This window comes from Urocitellus parryii, chromosome 6 (genome assembly GCF_045843805.1).
Source record: "Urocitellus parryii isolate mUroPar1 chromosome 6, mUroPar1.hap1, whole genome shotgun sequence".
Taxonomy (NCBI): domain Eukaryota; kingdom Metazoa; phylum Chordata; class Mammalia; order Rodentia; family Sciuridae; genus Urocitellus; species Urocitellus parryii.
The window spans coordinates 116,163,611-116,191,455 of NC_135536.1; the positions used below are offsets into that span (position 1 = coordinate 116,163,611).

Sequence of the window (27,845 nt, forward strand, 5' to 3'; positions counted from 1 at the left end):
TTAATGTATGATGGGTTTTGATGCTGATTACCACCAAATTGATTTAGTAACTTCAAATAGTTCCAAACGCATCACTTGAAAAATAGTACTCTAGGGGACAGGAGTGCAGATCAGTAGAAGAATGCCTAATGTGTGACGCCCTGGGTTCAATTCCTAGCACCTGTTACAGGGAGTGGGAAAAAACATTTTTACAGTATAGGCCGATCACACTTCTAACTAATTTTTACTGACATTACCAATAAAAATTGGAGAACTTTTTGAGAATATATATTCAGGGAAGGGTCTGAGCAGACAGCTTACACAGAAAAAAAATCATGGAGAACACTTTAGTATTACTAATAGTCTTTTTAGGCTTAAAAGGTTTAGAAATGATGAATTATTCTAATTCTTGGGAAACAGAGAAATGTCTTCTCACTTAAAAACTGGCCAGAAAGTTGGTGATTGTTTTAACTGAGCCTAGAGGCACAAAAGGATAAGATTTCTTTAATGAGCTACTTACTTTCACTTGCAAGTTGTATAATTCTCTAGGTTCAAATTTTCTTTGAAAATGAGTAATCAAGCATTTTCTTCTTACCCAAAGCAGGGAGGGAAGATCATATATGAAACGCCTGAGGTAGCTTTTGAGATTCAAGAAGCTGCTGCTATGGCCTGGTGAGATCATGACCCTGTACTAGGCAGGCCTGCTGCCATCTTCTGTGTCCCTTACATCCTTCCAACAAACCAAAGTTCACCATGCTTAGCAACTGCTATGCTCCAACTCAACTTTGACTTGGCTACTTCATACTCTAGCTTCTGTCTTTAAACAGAACAGGTCTACAGTACAGGTTCAGTGTGAGAGACGGACAAAATACAAACATGAGCAGAGTAACATGTAAGCCATAAGACCAGTCCAGAGTAAGGTGGAAATGAAATCAATTACAGACAGGATTCCTGAAATGTAAATTGTTTTTAATATTTTTAAAAGCACACAGAGGTCCTGGTTTATAAAAAAATAAATATATAACATGACAAATTTATTCATGATCCTGGCGCTCTTACGAGGTCAAACTCTTTAATGAATGTGTCAATGAAAACATAAGACATACATGATCTTTTATACATAAGAGATGGAAGCAAATTCCAGTTGTAAAAGCAAATTCCTTCAAGGCTCAGAAAGAACAAATATTAGTCTTCTGTTGCAGGAAGCATATCCAGAGCTGGGCAATGAGGAGGCAATGCCCAAGCCACAGGAGCCTTTGATCAGCCAGTCTACAATACAGGGAGCCAAGGCAGGAAGGCACAGTCCTTCAGCTCACAATGCCACCAAGGGTTCCAAACAAGAGAATGAATGGCTCAAAGGCTTACCAAGGCTCCAAGGTGGGACTGTCTTGTCTTTACCCGTGGCTCTGATCTAAGTTTGAGAACAGGAGACTGAGAAGATATGCTCATTAAATACTGTCGCTGTAACACTGAATGGAAGTCTTGATTCTGCTGCAAGTGGTAAGCTGAGAGACCCAAGAATCTCACATCGGGCTTTACCAGAGCCCACGGTGGTGAGTAATGAAGCAGTCCTCTAGTAAGCAAGGAGAGAAAGACTTTCTCTGGCTGACATGCTCTTGAGAGTTAACTCTGGCTTAAAAAATACTTGACAACACTGCATAAATTGGGGTTTTAGAATTGAGGTTTTTTTTTTTAACCCCTGTAACTCACAACACAAAAAACAAAAATCCAGTCTCGTTAGTAGATAGCTAAGTTTTGATTAAAACCTGAAATGTTTTTATGTAATCGCCAACAGGCTGGAATGTATCTGTACAGTTTAATCTGCTGTTGTTTCTTTGGCTATCTTCCCAATTAGATCTAAAAATGGTTCTGACACCCTGAATCTTGTTTTCCAAACCACTTTCTTCCTATAATTAGCTACAATCTTCCTAAAAATGAGGATGTACTTCTGAATAGAAAAGTCCTTCGGCTGAAATGGCATCTCCAAGGCCCACAGTTCGAATAGGGTCTTTACATACCAACACTGGTGTGAAATAAAAGGATATCCCCTCCCTGTGCCATTCTACTACTGGCTTGTTTGGGTTTAATGTAATTCTGGAGCCTGCCTCTGAATGGGAAGTCATGAACTCTTGGGGTGCCCTCAGAGACACTCGGCTGGTGTCTATGGTTTTGGTGGCACAGGCCTGTATCCCAGCCACACGAGCTCCTGCTGCCACGGCTGCAAGCTGGTTGGCCCAGTGTCCATCCACAGTTGCCAGGATGTGGTAGACCAGCGTATGGAAATGGATCCTGGTAAGGTCCGAGGCTCTGCTGTTAGTCCGCCCATGTTCTTTCAAGATCCAGAAGAGGATATCACTGACCATGCCCACATCAGGAACACCATTCCAGGAGGAGAGAGAAGCATGTGGTCCAGATGCTGACTGGCTGAGAAATAACAGCTCCTGTTCATTCAGCCCAAGAGAAGTCACTGCAGAAAAGACCTGCTAACAAAAACAATGACAGGTCTCTTTCTGGGGGTATAACCGAGCTCCTGAATCTTAGGACGCAGCCAATGACTAAATGACAGAGAAGGCAGGCAGGCATCTTTCTTATCAGGCCTTCCTGTGACTGAACTCATCATTTCAACCATTTCATCTCTATCCACCTCCACCTTCAAGATCACTTGGGAAAAACTGCAAAGTTACCAAACCTAGTCTTTTATTATGTACCATTTAGAAAGGGTGGAGGTGTACCTATTTTGTATTTCCTTCCTTGGTGCCTAACTTTTGCCTGTGTACATGCAACAGCCACTCTTATCACTGCCAGGATATGGCTCTTGGCCAAGTCCTGAGTGTCAGCAGGCATTATGCCAGGAAAATGGAGAAGACCTGAACAATGTATAGTCAAGATCATAATGGCTCTGTGGAAATAACACCAAGAAGCAAGAATATTGTTTCACGTTAGAGCTAAACTACTTAAGCAGGTGAGAGGAAAATAGTCTTCATTTAATAACAACATGTGGAAAGGGAAACAGGAGCCACTGAGCCCATTTTCTGTCTTGTGGGGAACCACTATGTCTACCTCACTGTCTTCCTTAGCACTTCTTTTGTTAGAAACAGGTAAAGGTTTCTGCAGGAGACATGAGTCCTTGAGTATGTACATGTATGTGTGTGCATGCCCATAAAATAATAATGGCCTTATACCTTTGTTGTTGAAAGCCAATGGCTTTCATTTCCTGCATGTTCTGTGCTAAGAAGGATGAAAGCCAATGGCTTTTCATTTTCTGCATGTTTTGAGCTCTGAAGAGTTCTCTCTCTTCATCCAATTCTTACTGTAACCCTTGGATGGAAGAAGGCACTGCCTTCAATTTACAAACCAAGGCTAGGAAGGGTTAAGGAGACTTTCAGAGGGAGGACAAAAAAAAAAAAAAGCTTTTTTTAAAAGTGAAAAAATATTCCTCCTCAAAAAGAAATACAAGTAAAAACTATACTGAAAAACACCAAGAATAAACTCAGTTGTAAATTATGGACTCTGAGTGATGATAATGTATCATTGTAGGTTCACTGATTATAACAAATGTACCCTTTGGTGAGGGGTGCTGATTGTGGGGGATGCTGTGCTTGTAAGGGGCTCAAAGGGCATATGGGAGCCCTGTCAATTTTGCTGTGAACCTAAAAACAGTCCAGAAAAATAAAAGACTGTTTTGCTGGGTATAGTGGGGCATGCCTATAATCCCAGCAACTCTAGAGGCTGAAGCAAGAGGATTGCAAGTTTGAGGCCAGCCTTGGCAATTTAGTAAGACCCTGTCTCAGAAAATAATAAAATAAAAAGGACTGGGGGATGTAGCTCATGATGAAACACCTTTGGATTCAATCTCCAGTACCAAAAATAAGTAAAATTTTAAAAGTTTTTTTTTCTAAAGAAGTAATTTTTTAGAAAAGGGCTAGAAGTGTAGCTCAGCTCTGAAGCCCAAGTTTGATCCCCAGCACTGCAAACAACAAAAACAAACCCTACACTGACACTATTTTTCAACTGCCAGACTGATATAAATGCTAATTTTTAATCCCATTCCAGTGGCAAGAATATAAGGAAAATATTCACACAGAATATTTGCTGTGTGTGCAAAAGCTAAGTACCACAGAGTCACATATTCTAAACATTGCTAGTGGGACATAAAGTGTAATTCCCATGGAAGGCAATCTCAAACCTCTAAATGCTTTCTTAGGCTTCAATCCAGCAATTCCACTTCTGAGAATTTATCAAATGCATATACTTGCTCACAGGCAAAATAAAACAATGTACAAGATTATTTACTGCAGCATCCTACTATGTAAAAGGGAAGGACAGTCACCATCCAGAATGTCCACAAGAAGGTACAGGTCAAACAAACTGAGAAGCACCCCACACTCACTTTCACCACATCACTGTGAAAAGACTGAGGTGCTCTCCAAGTAACAACACAGTAAAGATCTCCAAGATTTTCCAGTGGGAAAAAAAGCAAAGGGCAGAGCAGTGTGTTCAGTATGTTGTGTTATTTTTTTGAGTAAAATAGGACAAAAAAATTTATATTTTTATATAAAACATAGAAATAATATATTCCTGTATCATACATTATAACTCAGGAGATACAGATAAAGCTAATAAGGAAATTACAAAGGGTAGACAGATGGAGGAAGGGGAGAACCAGAATGAGACTTCACTGTGTATCTTTTAATACTTTTCGGTTTTTGAACAACACATTACCAATTAACAGGTTAAATAACAATAAAACGAAGAGTTAAGTAATCTGAACTCACAGAGCTAGTGAATGGCAAAGCTTGCATTCTTATGCCTTGCTCACTCGCATTTATGCTAACCACTGTTGCTATCCAGAAGCAGGAGATAAATTCCTACATGTCTGGTGGTGAGGAGGTCAGGTTCACCAGTTTCCTTTTTTGGTGCTTCTTAAAAGTTTAAGTAAAATCAGCTGAGTTGGGCTTTCAGTTTTTCATGTTTTGAGTTCTGCAAAAACCATTCACTTCCAGAGAAGCAATAGGACTCACAGGCCCATCAATTTACATCACCATATCTCCTTCCCTCTCGACTGAACTTTATCACTGAGTTAGTCTTTTTTTTTTTTTTTTTTTAAATATTGAGACAAGGTCTCACCAGGTTGGTGAGGCTAGCCTTGAACTTGCAATCCTCCTGCCTCGGCCTCAATTTGTTGGGATTACAGATATGCATCACCCCACCTGGCTCACACCGCCATATTTCTAACTTACTAGGAAATCTTGTCCTAAGACAGTCCTGAATCCTTATTTGGGTCTTCTAGTTCTGAATGACACAACACCCACATCTCAGTGAGACAGTCCCTGAGCCCAAACACCCATTCCCACTGGACAAAGGAGCTTCTCTGCAAGGCCCAATGAGGCCAGGGCTAAAGGAGGACACATGGGTTGCCCATAGGTGGTTGGTTACCTGATGCACAATGCTGTTCATGAGCTCCCTGTTGGTCATACTGGCCAGCTCTAGGTGAACTGGAACACCCGTCGGGATGTCAGAAATGGAAGTTACAACCTGGAAAGAGAAGAGAACAACACTGCCATTAGAAATAAAAGGAAGTCAGGCAAGAGGGAAGAAAAGATGAGGTCCTGAGCAGTCTGGATGCCCCTGGCACCTGCCTTCTTTGTATCCTCTGACAGCTACAAGCAACTGGACAAAAGATATTTTTTCCAACAGAGAACTGCATTCTGCAGAGAGCCATCAGGCTTATAGAATCAGAGGCCAAAGAACTCCTTATTGTTCATGCTGCCAGCCTATTCCTAGGATCTAAACTAGGTGGTTGGCTTCAACTGCCATTCAGATCTACAGGAACTGCAGCACAGGTGATATGAAGTGAGATGACACAGATAACATAAAGGACATAACTACAAACCCTGCAGCTTGTAGCCACACTCAGTTTAGCACAGGATGCAGAGGCTCAGGCAAGAAGATTATCTGACTTGTCTGTCCTACTCTAGCTGCTTCTAAGGTATGTCCTTGGGAGAGCATGAGCCAAGGCAAGGCAGCACAAGTACAGAGGCAGAGAGAGAAAGGAACCTGGAAGGAAAAAAACAAAACAAAACAAAAAAACCTAGCTGGGGTCTGTGAGATTCTGTAACAGTGCTGTTACCTCCAAAAGTCTCTTCCTCTGCAGCTCCTTGCTTTGTCCCTCCATCATGTGCAATCCAGAGAGGACCACCAGGTCAGGCTGGAACTCTTCCAGGCTAGACACAAACACCTCCAGCATATTCATGGCCCCGTTGGAGAGGTCGTGAGAGAAGATGAACCGGTTGGCATGGGGAGCTTTAAAATGGCCCCACTCCTCCCCTAGAAAAGCCCAGTCAATGGAAAGAAAAGGAAGAGGCTTTCAGTCTCCTAGCTGTGGAGGCACTTGCAGCTGTCTCCCTGGAGCCCTGGCTCTGAGCAGGCTAACTGCTGGCTGAGTGGGTCCCAATAATAATGGTCGAAGGTCAGCTTGGTGCCACATTCATGCTGGTAAATTGGTAAAGAAACAAACCAACAACCTAAACCCAAATCAGCAAAAAAACAGCAACAGTGTGAGTCTCTTATGCCTTTTTCAAGAGGTTACCTTTCTCAAGGTCATTAGCTCCCCTGGAATTCTAGGAAAGCTCTGCTGTCTCCTGAGCTCCCAAACACTGGACGCAGTTATACTGTGCATGACTTCCAAATGCCATCACACTAGGCATACTCCTGCAGATAGGACTGGTTGCCATTCCCAAAGTACATTCTACCTCACAGCAATGCTCTAGGACCTTCCACTTAGTTGGAATCTAAGAGCCAAGCTGACTGTGCCTCCTACTCTCTGCTGCTCTCTTGTGGTTTCTGGGCACTTGATCCAAAGAGTGAGAATATCTGGCTGTTCCGCCACTTGGGCAGGAGCTGCTTTGGAGTAATGACTGCTCAAGGCCACATTCAAGTGCTACTTTCTCCCTAAATGTGAGTCAGGAAAGACTTGCCCCTACTTAAGCAGATTCAATAACCTCCTTACCAGAGGCAACACTATTGTATTATAGGACTTGGCACATGATTTGAACTAATTGTTCAAGTGTCCATCTTCTAAGGTAAACTGTGAGCTGAGGGTAGGGCCTGTGTAGTCTTCTACCTCATTTTCCTACTACCTCACATTGAACCTGGTATGTAGCCATATGAATGAATTAGCAAAAAAAAAAAAAAAAGTGAATTAAGAAAATAGATTGATGACCTAATGGACCACAGCAGCAAAAAATATAGGTATTAACTCCAAATCCAAGATTTCCCAAATTAACAAGACTCTGTACAATGGGGAAAATACATTACACTGATACTTTCCATATAGCAAGATACTACCCTGCCCTTGAACAGTGACACTGCTGGGAACACAGCCTAACCTAGCCTAGGACAAAAGAGCCACACAGCATTCAAAAGAAACTGATTTCTTCAGGGAATGACAGAGGCAAAAATAAACAGGTATGGACAAAGAGAAATATGGAGATGCTTATTGTTTCCATAGGACACAGGACTGATGAAGTAGCCCAAGAAGCAGACAGATTGGAACAGTCAGTAATAATACTTAGTGCCCTTCTTTTCTCACAGAACTATAAGCAATTTCTATAAGCAATCTCTTCTCTCAATTTACCATCCTGCCCTTTGACCACTCTGGCTCACTGGATTCCCAGCCCTGAAAATGAGCTGCTGTGGAGCTGTCTAGGAGGACAGAAAAAAGAAAAAAAAAAAAAAAAAAAGTTTGCAAATCCTCTCAGAATTTACTTGTCCAGGTTAGAGAGAAGCTGGGGATGGAGTTAAGAAAGCTGACCCAAGGGCTGCAACCACCAGATTATGTTCCCTCCTGGGGCTTATGAAAATGTAACTCAGCACAAAATTTCACAGAAGTGCACTACTTTGTACAAAGAAAAATAAGGAAGTCAGGCAAGAGGGAAGAAAAGATGAACCAATCTTGTTTTGAGACAAGCTATCTCCTTACCTCCACAAGAGGCAGAGCTATCAAACATAACAGCAAAGTCCAGTTTGAAGATCCTAGTCTCTCCATTATGTAGTCACCACAGGAATCAATAGAAACCAGGAACTGCAAAGGTGCCTAGTTCATGCTGTGGGCACCAACAGAAATGGAAGAGAGACTAACCTGGACTGGTGGTAGCAGCACCTTCCAGTCAATAGTCATTGTCACTGAAGAGTGAAAAATGTCACTTCTGTTTGGGGGCGGGGGAAACCAGGGATTGAGCTCAGGGGCACTTGGCCACTGAGCCACATCCCCAGTCCTATTTTGTATTTTATTTAGAGACAGGGTCTCACCGAGTTGCTTAGCACCTCACTGTTGCTGAGGCTGGCTTTGAACTTGCAATCCTCCTCCCTCAGCCTCCTGAGTCACTGGGATTACAGGTGTGTGCCACTGCGCCCAGCAAAATTGTCACTCTTATTTGGGAAAACTAAAACGGAGAAAAACTCCTTGGGCATCATTAGGTATGAAGTACCTCCTGCAACATTCTGCCCTGATTTTCAGATCCTGCCCTTGCTCAATTTCAACTGATTCTAATAAGCACCCAAAAGGGAACCAGAAGCAAACAACAGTTCTTTTTCATACTTGGAGAAAGGTATAATTGTCAACAAGCACTATTTTTTCCTATCTTACATTATAGATCATTACTCTAGTAGGTGAGGTTCTCTTAATTGTGTGATTTGGAAGCAGTTCACTGAAGAGTGTTAACTACTCCTCTAAGGAGCCAATTAGCTGTTTGCATATTTGAATCTTTAATGTGAATTAATAATGTGTTTATCAGAACTTGAGTGAGTTCTGAGTACAGGAAAAGATACAGCAAAGAACACACAGACTCAAAATATGTCCAGGTATTTAAGGTTCTTGCAGAAAATAAATCTCTAGTCTTTATAACACAAAAAATCTACTTGTGGGGTGATTTGGCTTTATAAACACTGAAATATCTTTTTAAAAAAATATATTTATTTTTTAATTGTAGTTGGACACAATACCTTTATTTATTTATTTTTATGTGGTGCTGAGGATGGAACCCAGGGCCTTGCACCTCCTAGGTGAGCGCTCTACCACTAAGCCACAATCCAGTCCCCTGAAATATCTTATAGTAAGAAATAATGTGAGGTTAAATACAAAACACTCCCACTCACCTCAGGGAAAAAATAAATTACTCCAAAGGAAGCTTGCCAGAGGCCTGGAACTAATCTAAGCAGCTTGGGTAAGTCAGGCCAGAAGGGTCCTGGGCAGGATTCAGCAGAGCTGAGGAAATATTACCTGCCCTTCTCTTTTCTTAGTAATAAAGGGAAGCTTCACAAATGTGTGTTTAACACATTTTCACTTTTACTTAAGATGCCTGCTTTCCTACAGCCTGATTTCCACTGGGTTCACACCAATTTGGTTTGTAGACTTGAGAATTCTTCTAATGATGTAATATTCTATCAGTCTGAGATAACAAATGATAACAGCTCTGCAGATCAATGGACTTGAGAAACTTGGTATGGGGACACAAATAAGATCCTACTAATTTACAAAGATGAATTTCTGGCACAAAGCCAAGTCTAAAGATGTACAGCTTATACCATTAATACCCTTCCCTTACCTGCTTGATACTCCAAAATGAGGTGGAATTCGTCTACTTCCTGCAATGACTCTGGTGGAACAAATACATTGTCATCAAGAAGTTCATGTAGCTTTGGACCAACTGGACCGCAAAGAAGAACCTGGAGATAAGCAATGTGAAGTCAGTCTACCAGATCTGTTTCTTTTCCAATAATCTGAACAATAACCACTAGGTACATTCAGGCCAATTCTATTCATTTCAACAAAATACTGAATCTAATTCAATTCCAAAAGTCCTTGGTTTGGAGGTATGTAGCACAGGAGGCTCTTAACAGGGGATAAGCCTCTGGAAGTTAATGCCACAATGTACCCAGAAACAAGAAAATGACCAATGACCAAAGTCATAGTTGTCAGGTGCCTATGCAACTATTACAGCCCAGACTCCCTGTTATGAACTGAATGAGTGCTCCCTGAATTCAGATGTTGAAGCTCTAACCCTAATGGAATGGTACTTGGAGATAGAACTTTTAGGAGTTATTAAGATTAAATGAGATCATAAGAGTGAGGTCCTAATCAGATAGGACTGGTGACCTTATCAGAAAAGGAAAAGAGATCTGTGTTAACCAAGAAAAGGCCATGTGAAAAACAAAACAAAACAAAAAACAGTGACAAGGCAGCCTCTGCAAGCCAGGAATCTTAGAGCCCTTAACAGAAACAAAACTTTGCTGCAACTTTGATCTTAGACTTTCCAGTATCCAGAACTGTTCAAAAATAATTTTTTTAAAAAAACACCTAGTTTATGGTATTTTATTATTATGACAGCCCAGGCAGACCAAGATACACCCTATTCCCCTACATTATCTTTTTAATTCACATCCATACCCTGTGTAGGCAAATAGACATGGGATATTGTTTGCTCAAATATGACAGATGCTGGGGATATAGCTGATTGGTAGAGTGCTTTAGCATGAATAATGTCCTGGGTTTAATTCCCAGCATCACAATTAAAAAAGAAGAAGAAGAAAAAAAAAAGAAGAAAGGAAGGAAGGTGGGAAAAGACTGCTAGATGAAAACAATCATTTGAATTTTACACAGTACAGAAAAAGAACTTCTGAAACTGGGCACAGTGGTGCATGCCTGTAATCCCAGCTACTTGGGAGGCCGAGTCAGGAGGATCACAAGTTGGAGGCCAGCTTAGCAATTTAGTAAGACCCTGTCTAAAAATAAAAAAGGACTAGGCACGTAGCTCACTGGTAGAGTGCCCTAGGTTCAATCCTTAGCATCCCCCTCCCCCCCAAAAAAGCACTCTACCATACTTAACCTTTCAAATATGAGAATTAATGAGCAACTCAATTTAGAAAGTTTAGGAGGAGGTACTCTGCAACTTCTCAATACCTTTTTCTTCAACTCCAAGATAGGCCTCCCCCTGGCTATTCCTTCTAGAAACCACTTCACATCTGCTGCCACCTCTCAGTTCCAATAAGTTGCTGTTTCTGCCATGCCCTCAAGGTCAGGATAACAGGCTCAAAACCATTGAATTCTGAGGGTGGAGGGGGCAAATTAAAATCCCCAGGAACCATCTACATTGTTTCAAATTATGCCCCATCCAGAAATTTCAAAAGGCATTTTAACTTGCTAAGTAGCTCCCTGTTTGTATACTGCTTTGTGCAGAGGTATTTTCATGTATGTAATTAGAAATCCCAGCTTCTGGTGAAAATACACCTCCCCTGCCTTTCTGCCTTGACATGGGCACATTACATGCCAAATCTGACAATTCTTGCCTCTGCCACTATTTTCTTTCTGATTCTTGGCTAGATTTACCCCCCTACCTAGAACACTAAAAATCAGACAAAACATAAGAAACAATGGTTTTCAAAATGCTTGGACATTAGGCAAAGCACAATGATCCCTAAGAAATGAAAAAGCCAAATAATCCAAGTAAACTCCACTAATTCCTCAGCATGATACCATAAAAGAGTTCCTGGATATATAAAAGCCGAAAGAATTCATTACTGGCAGACCTGCACCACAAGAAATGTTAAAGGAAGTTCTGCAGGCAGAACACAAATGATACCAGATGGAAACGTGGATCTAACTAAAGGAATGAAGAGCACCAGAAATGCTAACTCTGGATAAGCATATAAGATTATTTCCTTATTATTTTTTAAAAGATCTGTTTAAAGAATACTAATAATGTAGAGTGAAGTTTGTAACATTTGTAGAAGTAAAATACATTGTGAGAATAGTACATAGACTGGAGTAGAGAAATGGAAGTATGATATTCTGAAGTTCTTATAGTGTAATGGAGCAGTAATATCACTTGAAAGTATACTGTGATAAGCTATAGATGTACACCATAAACCCTAATGCAGCCACTAAAATAAGATGTACAGCTAATAAGTCCAGAAGAGATAAAATTAAATATAGAAAATAATTCAAAAAGACTATGGAGAAAGAGGAAAGAGAGAAGATAAAAGAACGGAACAAACAGAAATAAAGAATAATGTCACACTAAATGTAAATGGTCTAGGGCTGGGGATATAGGTCACTGGTGGAATGCTTGCCCAGCATGCATAAGGCCCTAGGTTCAATTCCCAACACCAAACAAAAATGTAAACAGTTTAAGCATCCCAATTAAATGGCAGAGATTGCCAAAGATGATTAAAAAGCAAGCCCTAACTATATGCTTATCCACAAGGAGTACACTTTAAAAATACAAATAGGTTAAAAGCCCATGGATGAAAAAGATATGCTAATATTAATCCAAAAAAAAGCTGTGATGGCAATTTTATCAAATAGAATTCAGAACAAAGATTATGAAATCATTTTCTTTATCCCTGGTAAGGAAAAGGGATAAATTCATGAAAAGAATGTTAACAATCCTAAATATTTATGCACTGAATAAAAGAGCTCTGAAATACACAAACCAAAAAAATTATAAAACTTCCAATAGAAATACGTATCTGCTATTGTAGTTGGATACGTCAATACCCCTCTCTGAATAACTGATAGATCAAATAGACAGAAAAATCAGTAATGATATACACAAGACACACAAGGCTTGAACATCACCAATAACCAACTTGACCTAGTTGTTACATTTACAGAACCCTCTACTCAACAATAGAAAGACCCCTACATACTCTTGAAAAACTTTCAAAGACACATGTAATTTCACCAAGAGAGATCATATTCTGGGCCATTAAAAAGTTTCAATAAATTTAAAAGGTCATGGAAAACATTTTCAGACTAGATCAGAACTAAAATAGAAATCAGTAACAATATCAGGAAAATCTTTATAATTTAGAAAACTACACCACTAGTCCAAGAATAGTACATCTTAAGAAATCAAAGGATTACTGAAAATATCTTGAAATGAAAACAAAAACAACATATAAAATCTGTGGGACACATTTAAAGCAGTACTAAAGAGGAAATTTATAGCACTAAATGGCCTGTATCAGAAAACAAGAAAGGTCTCAAATCAATGACCTTAGCTTCGTACCTTAAGAAACTAGAAAAAGAAGCTAGTTAAACTCAAAGTAAACAAAACCCAATGAAACAAAAAAGAATGCATAAAAATCCAAAAGTTCATTATTCATTGAAAAAGAACAATAAAAATCAATAAACTTTTAGCCAAATCACTTAGGAAAATATGAAGACATAAATGAACAATATTAGAAAGAGCATCATTATAGACTGTCTCTACAGATCTTCAAGGGGTAAGGGAATATTATGATTAACTATGCCAATAAATTCAACAAAACGGACAAAATGAATAATTCCTTGAAAGGCACAAACTACCAAAGGTTGCTCAAGAAACAGAAAATCTGAATTTCTCTATATCAAAGAAATCAGCTGGGCATGGTGGTACATGCTTGTAATCTCAGTGGCTCAGGAGGCTGAGGCAGGAGAATCACAAGTTCAAAGTCAGCCTCAGCAAAATTGAGGTGCTAAGCAACTCAGTGAGACTGTCTCTAAATAAAATACAACATAGGGCTGGGGATGTGGCTCAGTGGTCAAGTGCCCCTGAGTCCAATCCCGGTAACCTGCTAAAAAACAAAACAAAACAAAGAAATTAGAGTTGTTATCAAAAGCCTTCCCACATTGAAGACTATAGGCCTAGAAAAACCTACAAACATTTAGAGAAGGCCTAATACCAATTCTATACAAACCTTTTTAAAAACTGAAGAGGAAGAAAATACTTGTCAACTCATTCTTTAAGCCTAATATTACCTCAACAGTAAAACCAGACAGACATAAGAAAAATACAGACAGCATCCCTCAAGAAAACAGATATGGGCTGGAGTTGTGGCTCAGTGGCAGAGTGCTTGCTTCACGCATGTGAGGCACTGGGTTTGATCCTCAGCACTACATAAAAATAAGTAAACAAATAAAGATATTGTGTCCATCAATAACTAAAAAATTTTAAAAAACTGTTAAAATGTTAAATAAAATTTTAGTAAATTGAATTCAACAAAACACAAAAAGGATAATTAATACATCAGAAACAAGTAAGGTTCATCCCAGGGATGCCAGGTTGGTTTAATATTGGAAAACCAATGTGATTACCACATAGCAAACAACCAAAAACCAAAACAGCATTTGACAAAAATCCAACATCTACTCAGATCAAATTCGGAGCCATGCACATGCTAGACAAGTGCTCTACCACTGAGCTACAGCCCTACCTCTCACAAATATATTTTTAAAGGCACTGCCTCACTCCTGCATCTGGCCATTCTTCTAAATTTGCCTTTACTATATTTGCCAGGGTCTATTTCTGAGATACACTATAGCATGGCTATTCAGAGTATGGACTCTGCAACTAGATTACTTGGGTTTGAATTTCCACTCTACCCATTACTAGGTACATGACCTTGAGCAGTTTTAACTTCTCAAGGCCATGCTTCATTTTTCCTCTCAAGTGGAGTATAATAAATGGGCTTTCTTTATAGGGTATTGAGAGGATTAAATTAGTTCATATCTATGTACCTGGAATATACTGAGAATTATATAAGCATTAGCTATTATCATCAGCACTGGAAAATACCTCTTAATCTCTGATGGTTCTCAGATGATCACCAGGTCCATGGTGGGAAGCATTTCACCAAGTTAAACTGAATCTCTTTGAGAGAGCAGTGGTAATTATCTTTGAAGACTGTACTATTAGCCTAATAGTAATTAGAGTGGTAATGTCATGCAGAATGTGGCATTTGAATCCTAACTAGCTGAATTTGGACATGTTACTTAGTCTCTCTGGACCTCCCTCTTATCTTTCAAATTATAATACTGTTGTGAGGACTGAGTAAGAGATCTTTTCTCGTACCAAGGCCAGACTTGTTTTTTTGGAATGCCTTCCACTAAGACCAGCCCCAGGTCCAACTTCTCCAGAGACCAAGAGCAAATAATGGTTTCAGAAGAGGTCAATACTGAAAGGTCAATCTTGTACTTGCCTACAACAGTCCAGTGTGTTAGCTTTCCAAAGGATAGAATTATTTCTCAGGACCAGGAAGGTGCCTTGTGGGGAACCATGAAAACTCCCAAGATTCTGATGAGAAGGGCCTGGGCTCACTAAAGAGCTTATGACTGAACTTTTCTTTTTCTGTTAACAGATAATGTTCCCAAGAGTTTACCCTGGAATTTCTAATCATCTCTGTTTAGAAGTTTATTACTATCATAAGGATAATGACTATAAAAATCTATATTTTCCACTGTAAAATTTCATAAGAACTTCAATCCTTTTTTTAAAATATATTTTTAGTTGTTGATGGACCTTTATTTATTTATATGTGGTGCTGAGAATGGAACACAGTGCCTCACACATGCTAGGCAAGCGCTCTACCACTGAGCCATAACCCTAGCCCAGAATTTTAATTCTTATTAAAATAGAAATGTTAACACTTTAATATACTCTCTCAATCTAAAGTATATTTGTCTCCTGGTATACAGTGTGGCTCTTTTCATAAGTGCTCAGTAAATGTCTGTCGCTAAATTTTGAGAAAGAAACAAACACATTGATTTTTTTCTCTAACACTGCTGATTATCTAGCCATATTTAACTAACTTTCTCTCTGGCTTTTCATTTCATCCCTGAAATGAAAAATTATATTTTTGTGTTGGTTCCCCAAGTCCAGAGCACTGTTCATTGTTTCCTTCTCTGTCAGCAGCCACAATCACCCTGTACCTGTCCATTTATTTACTCTCTTCCTTGTTACCACTTATGGTCTAGCCATACCATGATTCCAGTGATAAATAAGTCTCTCCTCTTTTGGGTGCTCTAATCCAAACCTTATCGTTTTGTAGTATGACAGCAACAATCTCCAAGTTGGCTTCCCCTCCTCAAAACTATTCCACTCATAGCACAGTAAACTTCTTACTCAGATGTTATTTTGAAATAGCAATCATTTTTAATTCTACTTAATAGCAAATGGTTCAAAACTTGAAGACACTTTTCTACCTACCCTCATCTAGTGGCATGAATTTTCGACAATCTGGATTCAGGCTTATCAACATAGCCAAGTACATTCTCTCATAACTTCCATAATCCCCACATGCTCATAACCATTACTTGATGGCCTCTCAGGGTCAGATTGCCTTGGTTTGGATACTAGTTCCATTATTTACCCTCTGTGAATGTCTTTGTGCCTCAAGCTTCCTTATGTTGAAAGCAAGGATGACAGTACCAACTAGCTTTATAAGGGGTGTTGCAAGGATTAGTCAAATCTATGTAAAACACTGAAGACAATGCCAGGCACGTGGTAAACACTTAGAAAGTATTAGTTATTACTACACTCCTACTAATACTGTATGCATCCTAACAAGAGGTCCACAGTCTAGTGTAGAAGCAGGTGATCCTTAAATTGAATCAAGGAACAAATATACATGCTTGCTCCTAAAATTACTGAAACAACAGAAGGGTACAAATTTTAATCTGGAAATCTGACCTACCTTTAAATCTGAATTGGCTGCAAATTTCTGTCCAATTAAAGCTGCATTTCCTCCTACATAGTGCTGAAAGATAATTCAAGGTGATTAGGTAGAATTTTAGCACAACTAGTTACCCAAGCTTAATAATTTTTAATGTTAATAATCATAGTACATCTTTCCCCAAATATTTTGAGGTGACTTTACAACAAATACACAAACAAGTTAATAAAAACACAGAAATAGACAATGAGTAAAATGTGAAGAAAATAAATATGGTAACCTGAAAATTAAAGTGTGACTGCTGTAACTATAGATCAAATCTGACTGAACTTCTGGGCCATCAGCACAGATAAAGAAAAAACACAGTGTGGCTAGGTCTTGTAAACCTTTAAAATGAGTATACATCACTTTCCTCCTGAATCATTCAACTTTTTTTTTTTTTTTTTAATGGTGCTGGATATGGAAACTTGTGCTACCACTGAGCTACACCCCCACCTAAAATTTAACTTAATCTCATGCTTTCTTTTCTGTCTCCATCTCATGCCTGCCCCTTCCACAATCTGCTTGCAACTCTCCAAGTCAGCCTTCCTCTTGACCTCTGGCCTTTAGCAGGTTCCTCCCCTTCTCAGCTCCCCTTCTCAGCTGCTGCCTCTTCTATGATGCCTTTTCTGTACCCCTTCCTCAGTGACATCTCAGCTTCCATAACTATCTTCCCCAGACAAGATTACAGACCACTTCCTGCCCCTCTAATATGAACCCATATTACAGCCCTTGCCTACTTTAGTTATCATCATCTGGACACATGAAGAGCATCTTCAGGGCAGGGACCATCTTTTCATAAGTGCTCAGTAAATGTCTGTTGCTAAATTTTGAGAAAGAAACAAACACATTGATGTCTTGGGGAATATATGGTTCCCTGGGAGTAAATTCTAAAAGGCAATGGCTCTAACACAGGAAAATATTTTCCTCTAATACATCTTTCAGCTTCAGAGAGCAGATCCTTCAAGGCTGGTGTTCCACTTTGCTAAGGATGGATCCATGTACCTTAGAAACCTGATGAATAGGCAATAAGGCTGCTGTTCAATTCTGAAGTCAAGAAACCTAATCAATAGTTCTGTCTGAGCTAACAACCTTTAGCCCATGCAGAGGCATAGACTAAATAACTCCAGCTGCTAGCCATCACTCTCATCCCACGCTTTGGGCTGACTGATCTCTGGATTTAAGTGGGATGTTAACAGTTCTTCATAGATTAATTTTGTGATATGCACGCTTAAGTTTGACCTTGATGGCTAGCAGAATTTACTAAAAGTTCTTGGGGGATGGGCTGAGGCTGTGGCTCAGTGTTAGAGCACCTGCCTTGCATGTGTGAGGCACTGGGTTTGATCCTCAACATCACATAAAAATAAACAAAGCTATTTAATTAAAAAAAAAATTATTGAGGGAAATTATTAAGATATCTGCAAAATGGATACCAGATTTTTCTTTTTCTTTTTGGTACCAGGGATTGAATCCTAGGGTGCTTAACCACTGAGACACATCCCCAGCCCTTTTTTTTATTTTAAGACAGGCAACCTACCTTACAGTTTAAAGGATTTTCAAATGACACCAAATTGGTGTTAGAAGTAACACATTTTAGGTTTTAAAATGTTAAGAAATAATAGACCATCAAAAAAGTAAGATATTAGTTTCTGTAGATTTTTTTTCGTTATGAAACAAATGGTAGGGTCAAAGCAGAAGTGGTTTAAATACCATGATCACAGAGATTTCTGAGCAGTATACTTATCAGATTGGAACTATCAAGATTCTCTAAAAGACCAGACACTACTAAACTAAGCTGTCAAAATGACCATAGAAATTTTAACAACTTACTGTTTCCTTTAGAAACTCAGCTGGCTAACACCCCTGACAATTTTTAATGTTCAAATGGGCAGCTTCAAAGGACAAAAATCTTTAAATCTCAAGTCATCAGTGATCACAAAGGTTTGCCTGTGAAAGGTACCAATTAAAAACAGCATTAAGAGCTTCCCTGGCTAGAATTCAGGCCCTGTCTGGGATGCCCAGTTGAAGTAAGGTCTCAGATGAGGAGAATTAGCTGGGGTGGAAAATGTTCAAACAACCAGAATTCAGCCTCAAGAGGAATGAGGACACAGCAGCAGGCACACTGGGTGAGATGGAAAGAGCCACACTTGGGTCTCCAGCCCCAGTACTCTTACTCTATGTGATCCTCACCCCGACCCCAGCCTGGACCATTAAGACTCCAGGGCTTTATGATCACCAGGTGAGCTCGAAGACCACTGAAGTTCCATCCATCTGACTTGTTCCAACCCAAAGACTACTGGTTCTCAAATGAGGTCATCAGACCAATAGCATCAACCAGGAAACTTGCTGGAAAGGTAAATTCTTCATTCCCATACCATATCTACTCAATCAGAACTCTGGGAGTAGGCTAGGAATCTGTTCAATAGCTCCTCCAAGTGATTCTGATGCACACTCAAATTTGAAAGCCACCAATCTAGACCAGTGGTTTTCAATCAGGGATCATTTTGCTTCACTCCCCTTCCTGAGTATCTAACCAAGGAAACACATGCTTTTTAGCCCTTGGGAAAAGAGCTGGAAAGGATGCTAAACATTCCACTACGGTCACAGGACAGTCTTCCCCACAAAATAGTATCCATGTTCTGTTGATAAACTCCTTTTTGGGATGGGGTTGTGGCTTAGTGGCGTAGCATGCATGAGGTCCTGGGTTTGATCCCCAGCAACACACACAACATAGAAACCCCACTGCATGAGCAGAACAAAGGTATGGGCCCCATCTCTCCTTTTCCCAGTTAAAAGCTAGTCTACTTTTCTATGGGTTTGGCCTTGTTCTCCTGCTTAGGACTCAGACACATTAAGATTACTACAAGTTATCAAAAATAAGCATTACAACTAAAACAAATTAATAGACAATGTTTCCTCCTTTTAAACATAGATAACATAAAAAAGGCAACTTTATGATGAACAAGAACCAAAATTATAGTAAATATGCATCACTAATGTTGACTGAGTTAAACTGACTAGAAACAGAATTAATAATAAAACATGAGATACAATTTTACAAAAAGGGAAAACTGCAGAATTGGATTTCCAATGGTCACTGTCATGAGGCAAACTGGAGGAAAAGTTGCTTAAAAGGCTTCTTTTTGGGGCTAGGGATATGGCTCAAGCGGTAGTGCGCTCACCTGGCATGTGTGTGGCGCTGGGTTCGACCCTCAGAACCACATACAAATAAAGATGTTGTGCCCGCCAAAAACTAAAAAATAAATATTAAAAAATTCTCTCTCCCTCCCTCTCTCCGTCTCAAAAAAAGAAAAAAGGCTTCTTTTCCCACCCTGTTTTAATTTACTCTTGGTGAACTAACAGACCTGGGCTCCTGGGAACTCTGATGCTATTTGGGCAACATCATGAAAGGTTTCCTTGTCACTGAAGAAGCGCTCAGCAGCAGCTCCCTTCCCCATGAAGTGGACGAAGGCTTCTTCCAGATCATTCCTTGAATGCAGAACTGCATGATCTCTCCCATTCCCAGGACTCAGGCCAAGTGCCTGCAAGAGCTTCACGCCTGAGAGCACGACATCAACACATGCATTGACTCTGCAAGAAGGAGGAGAGACATGTGAAAAGCAGCAGCCATAGCACAGGAAAAGCACCTTGGCTTTTAGCTGCAGAGAAAGGTTTCAGAGAACTGTATTCAAACAGGGAAGAGCTGAAGTGGATCTGCTACTTTAACTGGAAAGCAAACAACATGTGGCAGAAGGAAAATTACTTTATCTGGATATATGTAATGGGATCAGATCAGAACCTTTTTTGAAAGTTTGGCAAAAATTTATACTAGTTAAAAAAGTGAGGGCTGGGGATGTGGCTCGCCTGGCATGCGTGCGGCCCGGGTTCGATCCCCAGCACCACATACCAAAGATGTTGTGTCCACCGAAAACTAAAATAAATAAATAAATAAAAAATATATATAAAAAAAAAGTGAGAAAACAGTGCTTAGCATTTCAGAACAAAGCTATCATGACAATGTAGCATTTCTAAGGAAATACTAGCAGAGCCAAACAGGATTCACACTATGTCTTGGGCAAGTCACTTTAATTTCTGTGAGTCTTAGTTTTCTCATCTGAAAAAATGACAATGATATGAATAGTTAACTCAGAGAGCTACTGTGAAGATTAAATAACCAATGTTTAGGAACACTGCTTAGTGCAAAGTAAGCAAAATATATTTTGGTCAAAAGCTAAATACCAGTCAGGTATGGTGGCATACACCTATAATCAATCCCAGCAGCTTGGGAGGCTGAGACAGGAGGATTTCGAGTTCAAAGCCAGCCTCAGCAATGGTGAGGCTCTGAGCAACTCAGTGATACCCTGACTCTAAATAAAATACAAAATAGGACTGGGGATGGGGCTCAGTGGTTGCGTGCCCCTGGGTTCAATCCCTGGTACAAAAAAAAAAAAAAAAAAAAAAAATTCTAAGTTCCAGACAACTTTCCTCCAGACAGATTCAATACCTAAATGCCCAAATACTCCCAGCTGAAAGCCTGCATTTGAAGAGCTGAGTGGGGCTTTAAAAAGATGCACACTTGTGACCTTGTAACAACTAATCACTTGACAGGTGTTTACAAGACTTACCCATGAATCTTTGTGTGTGTGTGTGTGGTACTGGTTATTGAATCCAGGGGCAATCCACCACTGAGCTATATCCCCAGCCCTTTTTATTTTGAGACAGGGTCTTATTAAGTTGCTCATGCTGCCCTTGGACTTAGGATCCTCCTGCCTCAGCTTCCAAAGTAACTGGGATTATAAGCGTGCACCACCAAGCCCAGCCTATCCATGAACTTTAAAGGACTGGCAAGAAACTTGTGCATCATCTGGTAGGTTGTATGGAAATTATAAAATACTAAGGTTGTCTGGCATGGCATCTTTTATGTGTGCATGAAAAAATCCTGGCTTATATATTTTCAGTGTTTCTTTGCTAAAGGTCATCCCTCTTTTAAAGAGAAAGGCTAAATAACTAAGGTGTCTAGATGAGGTCTTCCAGGCCCCCAACTGTCACTTCCATTTACGTCTATCCTTCCTTCTGCCTATTGGGAATGTCCCTTTTGCTAGTGTGGTTGGTGGCCACAAGCAGCTCCTAGACTCTAAGAGCAAGCTCATAGCAGACCAAGATACCTCCTAGAGATAAGGGTGGCTGATATTCAGTTAATGCAGCTTTGAAACCTAAAGTTAAACTCATTCATGAAGAAGGCCCAAAGAACTGGATTTTTAGCATGGAACACATAGCTATGTTCTCTTCTAGTCCACTTCAAAAATCTCTCAGTCTATAAACTAACACACCAAATCATTAATGGTAGCAAACTGAAATTGGGCAATTACGATAAAGGAGAATAATTTTACTTTTAATTAGATAACATTTCTCATTTTTACAACTATGTATTACTTTTGTAAGTTTTAGATCAATGTAACTTTAAAAGGCTTGTATGTGGGCTAGACATTATTTACACCACTTTTGAAGATTTACAAGGGCAGGAAGAGAGACATTCCTCCTCCTGACACAAAATGACTTGAATCCTCATATTAAGGGTCCTTTTAGTAATTCTTTATCTATGGATCCATGTTTTGAAAAGATTTTTGCCCATCAAACAGCATTTAAATACTCAAATTTTCTTTTAAAAATAAAAAATATAGATGACTTAACTGGAAGAGTATAATAATGGGTTACTATGCCTTTCAGTGCATAAAACACATGGACAAGCATGCAGCAGGTCTTTCATAGCCTATGAAATAAACCAAACACACCCTGCAAACTGGTCTCATTCCCATCCCACAAAGGGTGCCCTTTACTTCCACTAAATGAACATTAGATGTTTAAAAGTGAGCCTATGAATAGGACTGCAGGTATCTCTTGGCTCTCCAACTTCAGTACAATCCTGAGCTTCAGAAAGTGTTTGGATAGCCAGGGATACTAGTTCCTCCAAACTGGCCTATCTTAAAAAAACAAAGTATCCAAAAGGATTTAGGTCCTGAATCTGAACAGCAGAAGTTCAAAAACAAGGAAGTTTTACATTTAGAAATATAATTACTTCAAAAACTATAAACACATCACCTTCTTATCTAGTTCCACTGAGATCTTAAACACAGTTTGATAAGCATGCTGGGCAAGTGCCTTACCACTGAGCTATGTCCTCAGCCCCAGAATTTGACTTTTTAGAGCTAAGAGTGGAGAAAGTCAAGTTTACAAAAGTAATGCAAAATGAAGAGTTCAGTGCATTTTGCAAAACAAGACAAACCAACAAAACTGATTTTGAGTTACAAAAAAAATATATAACTACTGAGGAGCATTTTTTATCCCCTACTTATAATCATCATTTGATAACTTTTATAAAAAGCTTGTATTAATTTTTAAAAATTACTAAATATCTCCTATGGGCCAGATACCAAACTAAGTATTTTTACATATGCTTGTTATATAATACTTTGACCAGAGCAAGGTTCTTCCTCTGCACTTCCTCAACAGCATCCCCAATGTAAACAAATCTCCTAAGCTGCTTTATTATCAGGGGGAAATAGAGGGATAGGAGCTAACCAGAACCAGAAAACAAAGCAATGCTCATTTGACCCGAAGGCAGAATTTCACACTTAAGAAATGTATAAAAAAATATTATAGTGTGGTTTTGGAGAAAACAGATGAAATAACTGGAAAAAAACAAACAAGGCAAAGATGCCGAATGTTGAAACAAGAGGTTGCAGGGCCAGGCAGGGCACACTGGAAGCCTTGGCTTCCAGGCGACTAGTACAGACTTTTTGCTGGCAGGGTGAGGGGGACACAGTTCTTCCTCTGAGGCTATGAATTCCTCAAAAAATGATGTTTCCTGTCACCTCCATCCTGTTTCATCCGCTGTAAAATGTTTTCTAAGGCTCCTTCTAGTTTTAACATGTGTCTCAGATATTATAAGAATTATAATACCTATAAGATACAGAACTGTAGAGAAATCACAGAGGTCTGGGCAATTGTACCTAGGCTGAATTCTGGATGGTACCTCTGCAAAGAGAAAGGAGCCAATCTTTATGAAGTACCAAGGGCTAGACAGGCATTTTTAGATAGAATATACCCATTTGCAATGTTCTGTGAGACAGGTGGCCATTACTGCTTTCAGCTAAGAAAAGTGAAGTTGGAGTTAACCAACATTCCAAAGGCTACAAACTGAACAAGCCTAAACTCAAACCCAGATTTATCTGATACTGAAATCCATGTAGGGAGCATATGCAGGCAGTTTTAGATGAAAGGATTAACCTTGTGTTCGGACACAATAAGAATGAGATCTAGCTAGAATGGAGAATTCATATCAGGGAGAAGAGCAAGACAGATCAGGGCAAGGACAGTTATAGGGGAATCAATGTTAGGAGGGCTTTATCTTTTACCCAAAGTTAAATAGGTACCAGGGTCCAATTTGGAAGCAGGGGAAGACTCACAAAGATGTGATAGCCTTCAACCCAAGAGCTAATATCCTAAAATTTGCAACCCTGGTCCTTCATGCATTCTTAAATTCCAGCCTTTCATTTTTACCAGCTGATGGAGCAGCTTCCTTTGAAATCCCACAAGGTGCATTTCCCTTCCTCTGAAATTCAGCTTAACTTCCCCCACAAATCACCTTTTTCCTAAATCTCTTAATATGACAACAATGTGGCATGACTATGAAACCTGAAATGGGCTTAAATTACACCTTCTGCACTTGATAGCTGTGTGGTCTTGGGTAATCAATGAGTCCGAGCCTATTTACTCATCTGTATGAATAGATGACAATACTGGTATCTGCCCACCTCATAAGATTGTTATGAGATACCCAAAACTAAAAACCTGTCTTTGGGGGCTGCTTTTCTTTACTCTAAAACATCCAGCCTGTTATGCACATCTTTCTCAAATCTTACCTTTCTTTATCACCATTCCTAAGCAATGGTCAGACTCCTTAATCCTCTCACGTAAACCCTACAATGTCTTCTTAACCAGGGTCTCCAGACATTCATTCTTAGGGCTATCACACTAAATTGTTTTGAGTATGTGCATGAGAGAGAGAGAGAGAGAGAGAGAGAGAGAGAGAGAGAGAGAGAGAGACAGACAGACACACCCCATGAATAGGTGTGTATTCTCCCAAGAAGTCGAATATACCCAAAATGAGATTGTGGTTCAAGTATTGTATATACTCCCACCCACCCCTCCCATATCCGCTCTTTAGGCTAAAAATCTCTTTGGGTAACCAGAAATGTTCCTAACGGACTTGTTACTTATAAAAATAATGTGAAGCAGGCTGGGCACGGTGGTACATGCCTATAATCCCAGAGCTTGAGAAGCTGAGACAGGATTGCAAGTTCAAAGCCAGCCTCAGCAAAAGCAAGGCACTAAGCAAATCAGTGAGATCCTGTCTCTAACTAAAATACAAAAAAGGGCTGGGGATGTGGCTCAGTGACCAAGTGCCCCTGGGTTCAATCTCTGATACCAAAACAAACAAACAAAAACCCCCCAAACATGAACTGCTGCTCAAAATCCACCTTTCACATTCCCATCCATTATTTTCAATAAATAACTAGTGTCATTTACCTGTTTATAAATCTTTATGGCCTCCTTATCACGTACCCTCACATAAAAGGCATGTTGGAATTTGGTCCAAACTTTTCTTCTGAGCATCTTATTCCTTTACCAAAAGATTCTTGCCAAATTGCTTTCTCACATTTTGTTCTCTTTCCTAGGTGGACTTGTTCCCCCACCTTTGCTTATTTATTTTAAAAGTCTCATTTCTTTTCTAGGCTGTTACACAAGTCACTGTAGTAGAATATATTTCTCATAATGGTCCCAACAAGATGTCCCAACCCACATGTTCGTTTTAAAACTCGACATTGATATTCCTCCCATTAAGGTATGATTTAGGTGACACCCCTCCCTTAAAACCAGGTAGAACCATAACTCTGGTAAAAACTGACCCTACAGACTTTGAAGGTTAAATCATAAGATACTTTAAGGATTCTGCCTGGTCCTCCCAACACATTCCATCTCCTAATCCAGTCTTCCTGCTGTGAGAAACTAAACAGCTAGGGAAAAGCCACACATAGGCGATAAAACCCCCCTGGAAGTTTCAGCCACGATCAATCTTTATGATGAACCCAGTTCCAGCTACCATCCAACTATAACTGCCTAAGACCCCAAGCAAGAACTGCCCAGTAGAGCCCCACCAAATCTCAGATAATAAAAGATCATAAAATGGTTGTTGTTTAAGCTAATTAAGTTCTGGGGTGACTTATCATACAGCAATAGTAAATGTAAGATCATCTTAGAGCTTTTTCTGACACTCTATCCTAGGAAGAATTAGTAATCCTTCTTTGGGACAATAGGTCTACCTTATTTTGTTTTTATTTTATTTATTTTTTTTCCTGGCAGTGTTGGGGATAGATCCCAGCAAAGTAGGCAAGTTCTAACACTAAACCATACCCCCAGCACACACTTTGTTCTTACCACTCGAATTCAACAAAGCACTTTTCACAATTGTTATGGACAATGGTATCCTCTACCCAACCACAAATTTATAAGTTGAAGCCCTAACCAGTGTGACTGTATTTGGACACAGGGCCTTCAAAGAAGTAATTAAGGTTAAATGGAGTCACACAGGAGAGTTCCTAATCCAATAAGACTGATGTCCACATAAAAGAAAGAGTACCAGCAGTGCAGACACAGAGGAAAGGCCATGCATGTGAAGACTCAGGGAGAAGCTAGCCAACTGCAAGCTGCAAAGAAAAGACTTGCCCCAAACTAACCACACCCACACCTTTTAGACTATAAGGCTCCACAACTTCAAGAAAATGAATTTCTGCTGCTTAAGCCATCCAGCCTGTGGTATTTTGTCCTAGCAGCCCAAGCAGATCAATACAATAATGAATGTATCAGTTTTCAACAAATGAGGAAGGGACCTTGTTATACTCATATCCTCAGAACCCAGCAGACTTGAAATCGTTGATAAGTATCTGTTGACAGAACATGCATGAAAGGAGGACAGTTAAGAGGCTGATACTTGTGGATGAAAAGAGCCTGAACTCAAAAGAGGTAAAAAGAAACACATTTTAAGAACCAGTAAATGTGCTGATATGAAATTGAGTACTTTCAAAAGCTGACACCACTCTACATAAGCTACATAAATTATTTCATTTTCAGGATAACTTTGTTCTACCTTACTCCTTCTGGTCCCAGCACTCACATAAACTAGTAGGGTACTTGACAGAAGGCCTGCTTTTGTATGGTATCTTTGAGTTGATGGCAAAAGTCAAGTGAAACTGAGACAGGGACTAAAGGTAGCATAAGGGAAATAATTATATTCCTGAAAGGAGTACAAAAAAAGAGGCGTTGTGATTTGGGAGAATCTTAAATATGCAATGTCACTGAAGTCTGGGGAAGAAGAGTTTCTAGAAGGGCGTGTTAAACGAGTGGAAGGCTGCAGCAAGCTGACGATATAGACTAAAAGAAGTTGAATTTGAAAATCGGGAATCTCAGTGAAGTGGTGGTCTCCAAACTGGATAGCGTTAATTAACAGAAAACAGGGCAAAAGAAAGTCGATAAAGGCAGAGAACATTCTTCTTTCGAAGCAAGAGGAAGAATGCCGTCAAAACTGGTAAGACATTTTTGGCTGCCAAAGAACAGGCGCCCATAAAGCAAGGAAGCTGGAAGTTGGAACGATGGACACCTGAACATGAAGGTGACAAGCTGAGTGCGATGTGCAAAAAGGCTATTAGGGTTGGTCCTACCCGGACAAAAGAAGGGCTCTGGGGCCAGCAGAGTGAAAACCAGTCTGAATCCCTGCAGCGGTGACGAAATTGGCTAGACCCAGACATCCGACACCTTTTGCCAGGAGGGCAACGCGGACACCGGCGCCTCCTGGGGACTTCTGAAAACCCGTTTCCACGCGGGCTTTATCTTACAGCTCGGTAGCCTCCCGACCTCCAAAGTGAACCTCAGAGGACTGAGCGCCCGCACTTCCTAGAGAGGCCCAGAGACCCAGGCCCTGCGGGCACTCACCCTACAGCCACGCGGCGCCAGCGCCGGGCTGGCTGCACGATGAGAGCGTCCCAGGCGGCCGCCAACCGGCCCTCGGGGGAAAGAGATCCCGGGGGCAAGGGCGAGGGCCCCAGCCGCAACGAGCTCCAGAGCGAGCGCAACGCCGAACCGGGCAGCTCCGGCTCCAGCAGGAAGACGCAGCCCACGGCCAGCGCCAGGAAGCCTGCACACGCAGAGCCCCGCCACAGAGCCATGGGGACCCTGGCGCTGCAGCAGTAGCGGTAGGCTCAGTTCCTGGCCCGCGC

The 27,845-nt window shown here is 40.2% G+C and overlaps 1 protein-coding gene and 1 long non-coding RNA gene across 3 annotated transcripts in view; one reads left to right on the top strand and one right to left on the bottom strand.

Moving 5' to 3' along the window:
- Positions 1-980: 980 nt before the first annotated feature.
- Positions 981-27,839, bottom strand: Adpgk (ADP dependent glucokinase). 2 transcript variants are annotated; one of them, XM_026387748.2, is made up of 7 exons: positions 27,562-27,839; positions 19,878-20,103; positions 16,495-16,557; positions 9,585-9,705; positions 6,110-6,306; positions 5,416-5,514; positions 981-2,459 (listed from the first exon to the last, which is right to left on the bottom strand). In XM_026387748.2, the coding sequence occupies exons 1-7, from the start codon at positions 27,792-27,794 to the stop codon at positions 1,908-1,910; spliced, it is 1,491 nt and encodes a 496-aa protein (XP_026243533.1). In that variant the 5' UTR covers positions 27,795-27,839; the 3' UTR covers positions 981-1,907. The 2 variants fall into 2 exon arrangements, with proteins under 2 accessions (XP_026243533.1, XP_026243532.1); XM_026387747.2 differs by having other exon boundaries at positions 981-2,462.
- Positions 27,747-27,845, top strand: part of LOC113182028 (uncharacterized) — a 111,320-nt gene continuing 111,221 nt past the window's right edge. The window contains exon 1 of the long non-coding RNA XR_003300663.2: positions 27,747-27,821. This is a non-coding gene — a long non-coding RNA (uncharacterized LOC113182028). The remainder of the gene's footprint in view (positions 27,822-27,845) is intronic.

Bases quoted from the DNA above. Each gene is read 5' to 3' on its own strand.
- Adpgk (XM_026387747.2), bottom strand. From the start codon at position 27,794: ATGGCTCTGTGGCGGGGCTCTGCGTGTGCAGGCTTCCTGGCGCTGGCC. The intron at 6,307-9,584 runs GTAAGGGAAGGG...GGGCTTTTCTAG, and splicing joins CATTTTGGAGTATCAAGCAG to GGGAGGAGTGGGGCCATTTT. The intron at 5,515-6,109 runs GTAACAGCACTG...TTCTCTTTCCAG, and splicing joins AGAGGAAGAGACTTTTGGAG to GTTGTAACTTCCATTTCTGA.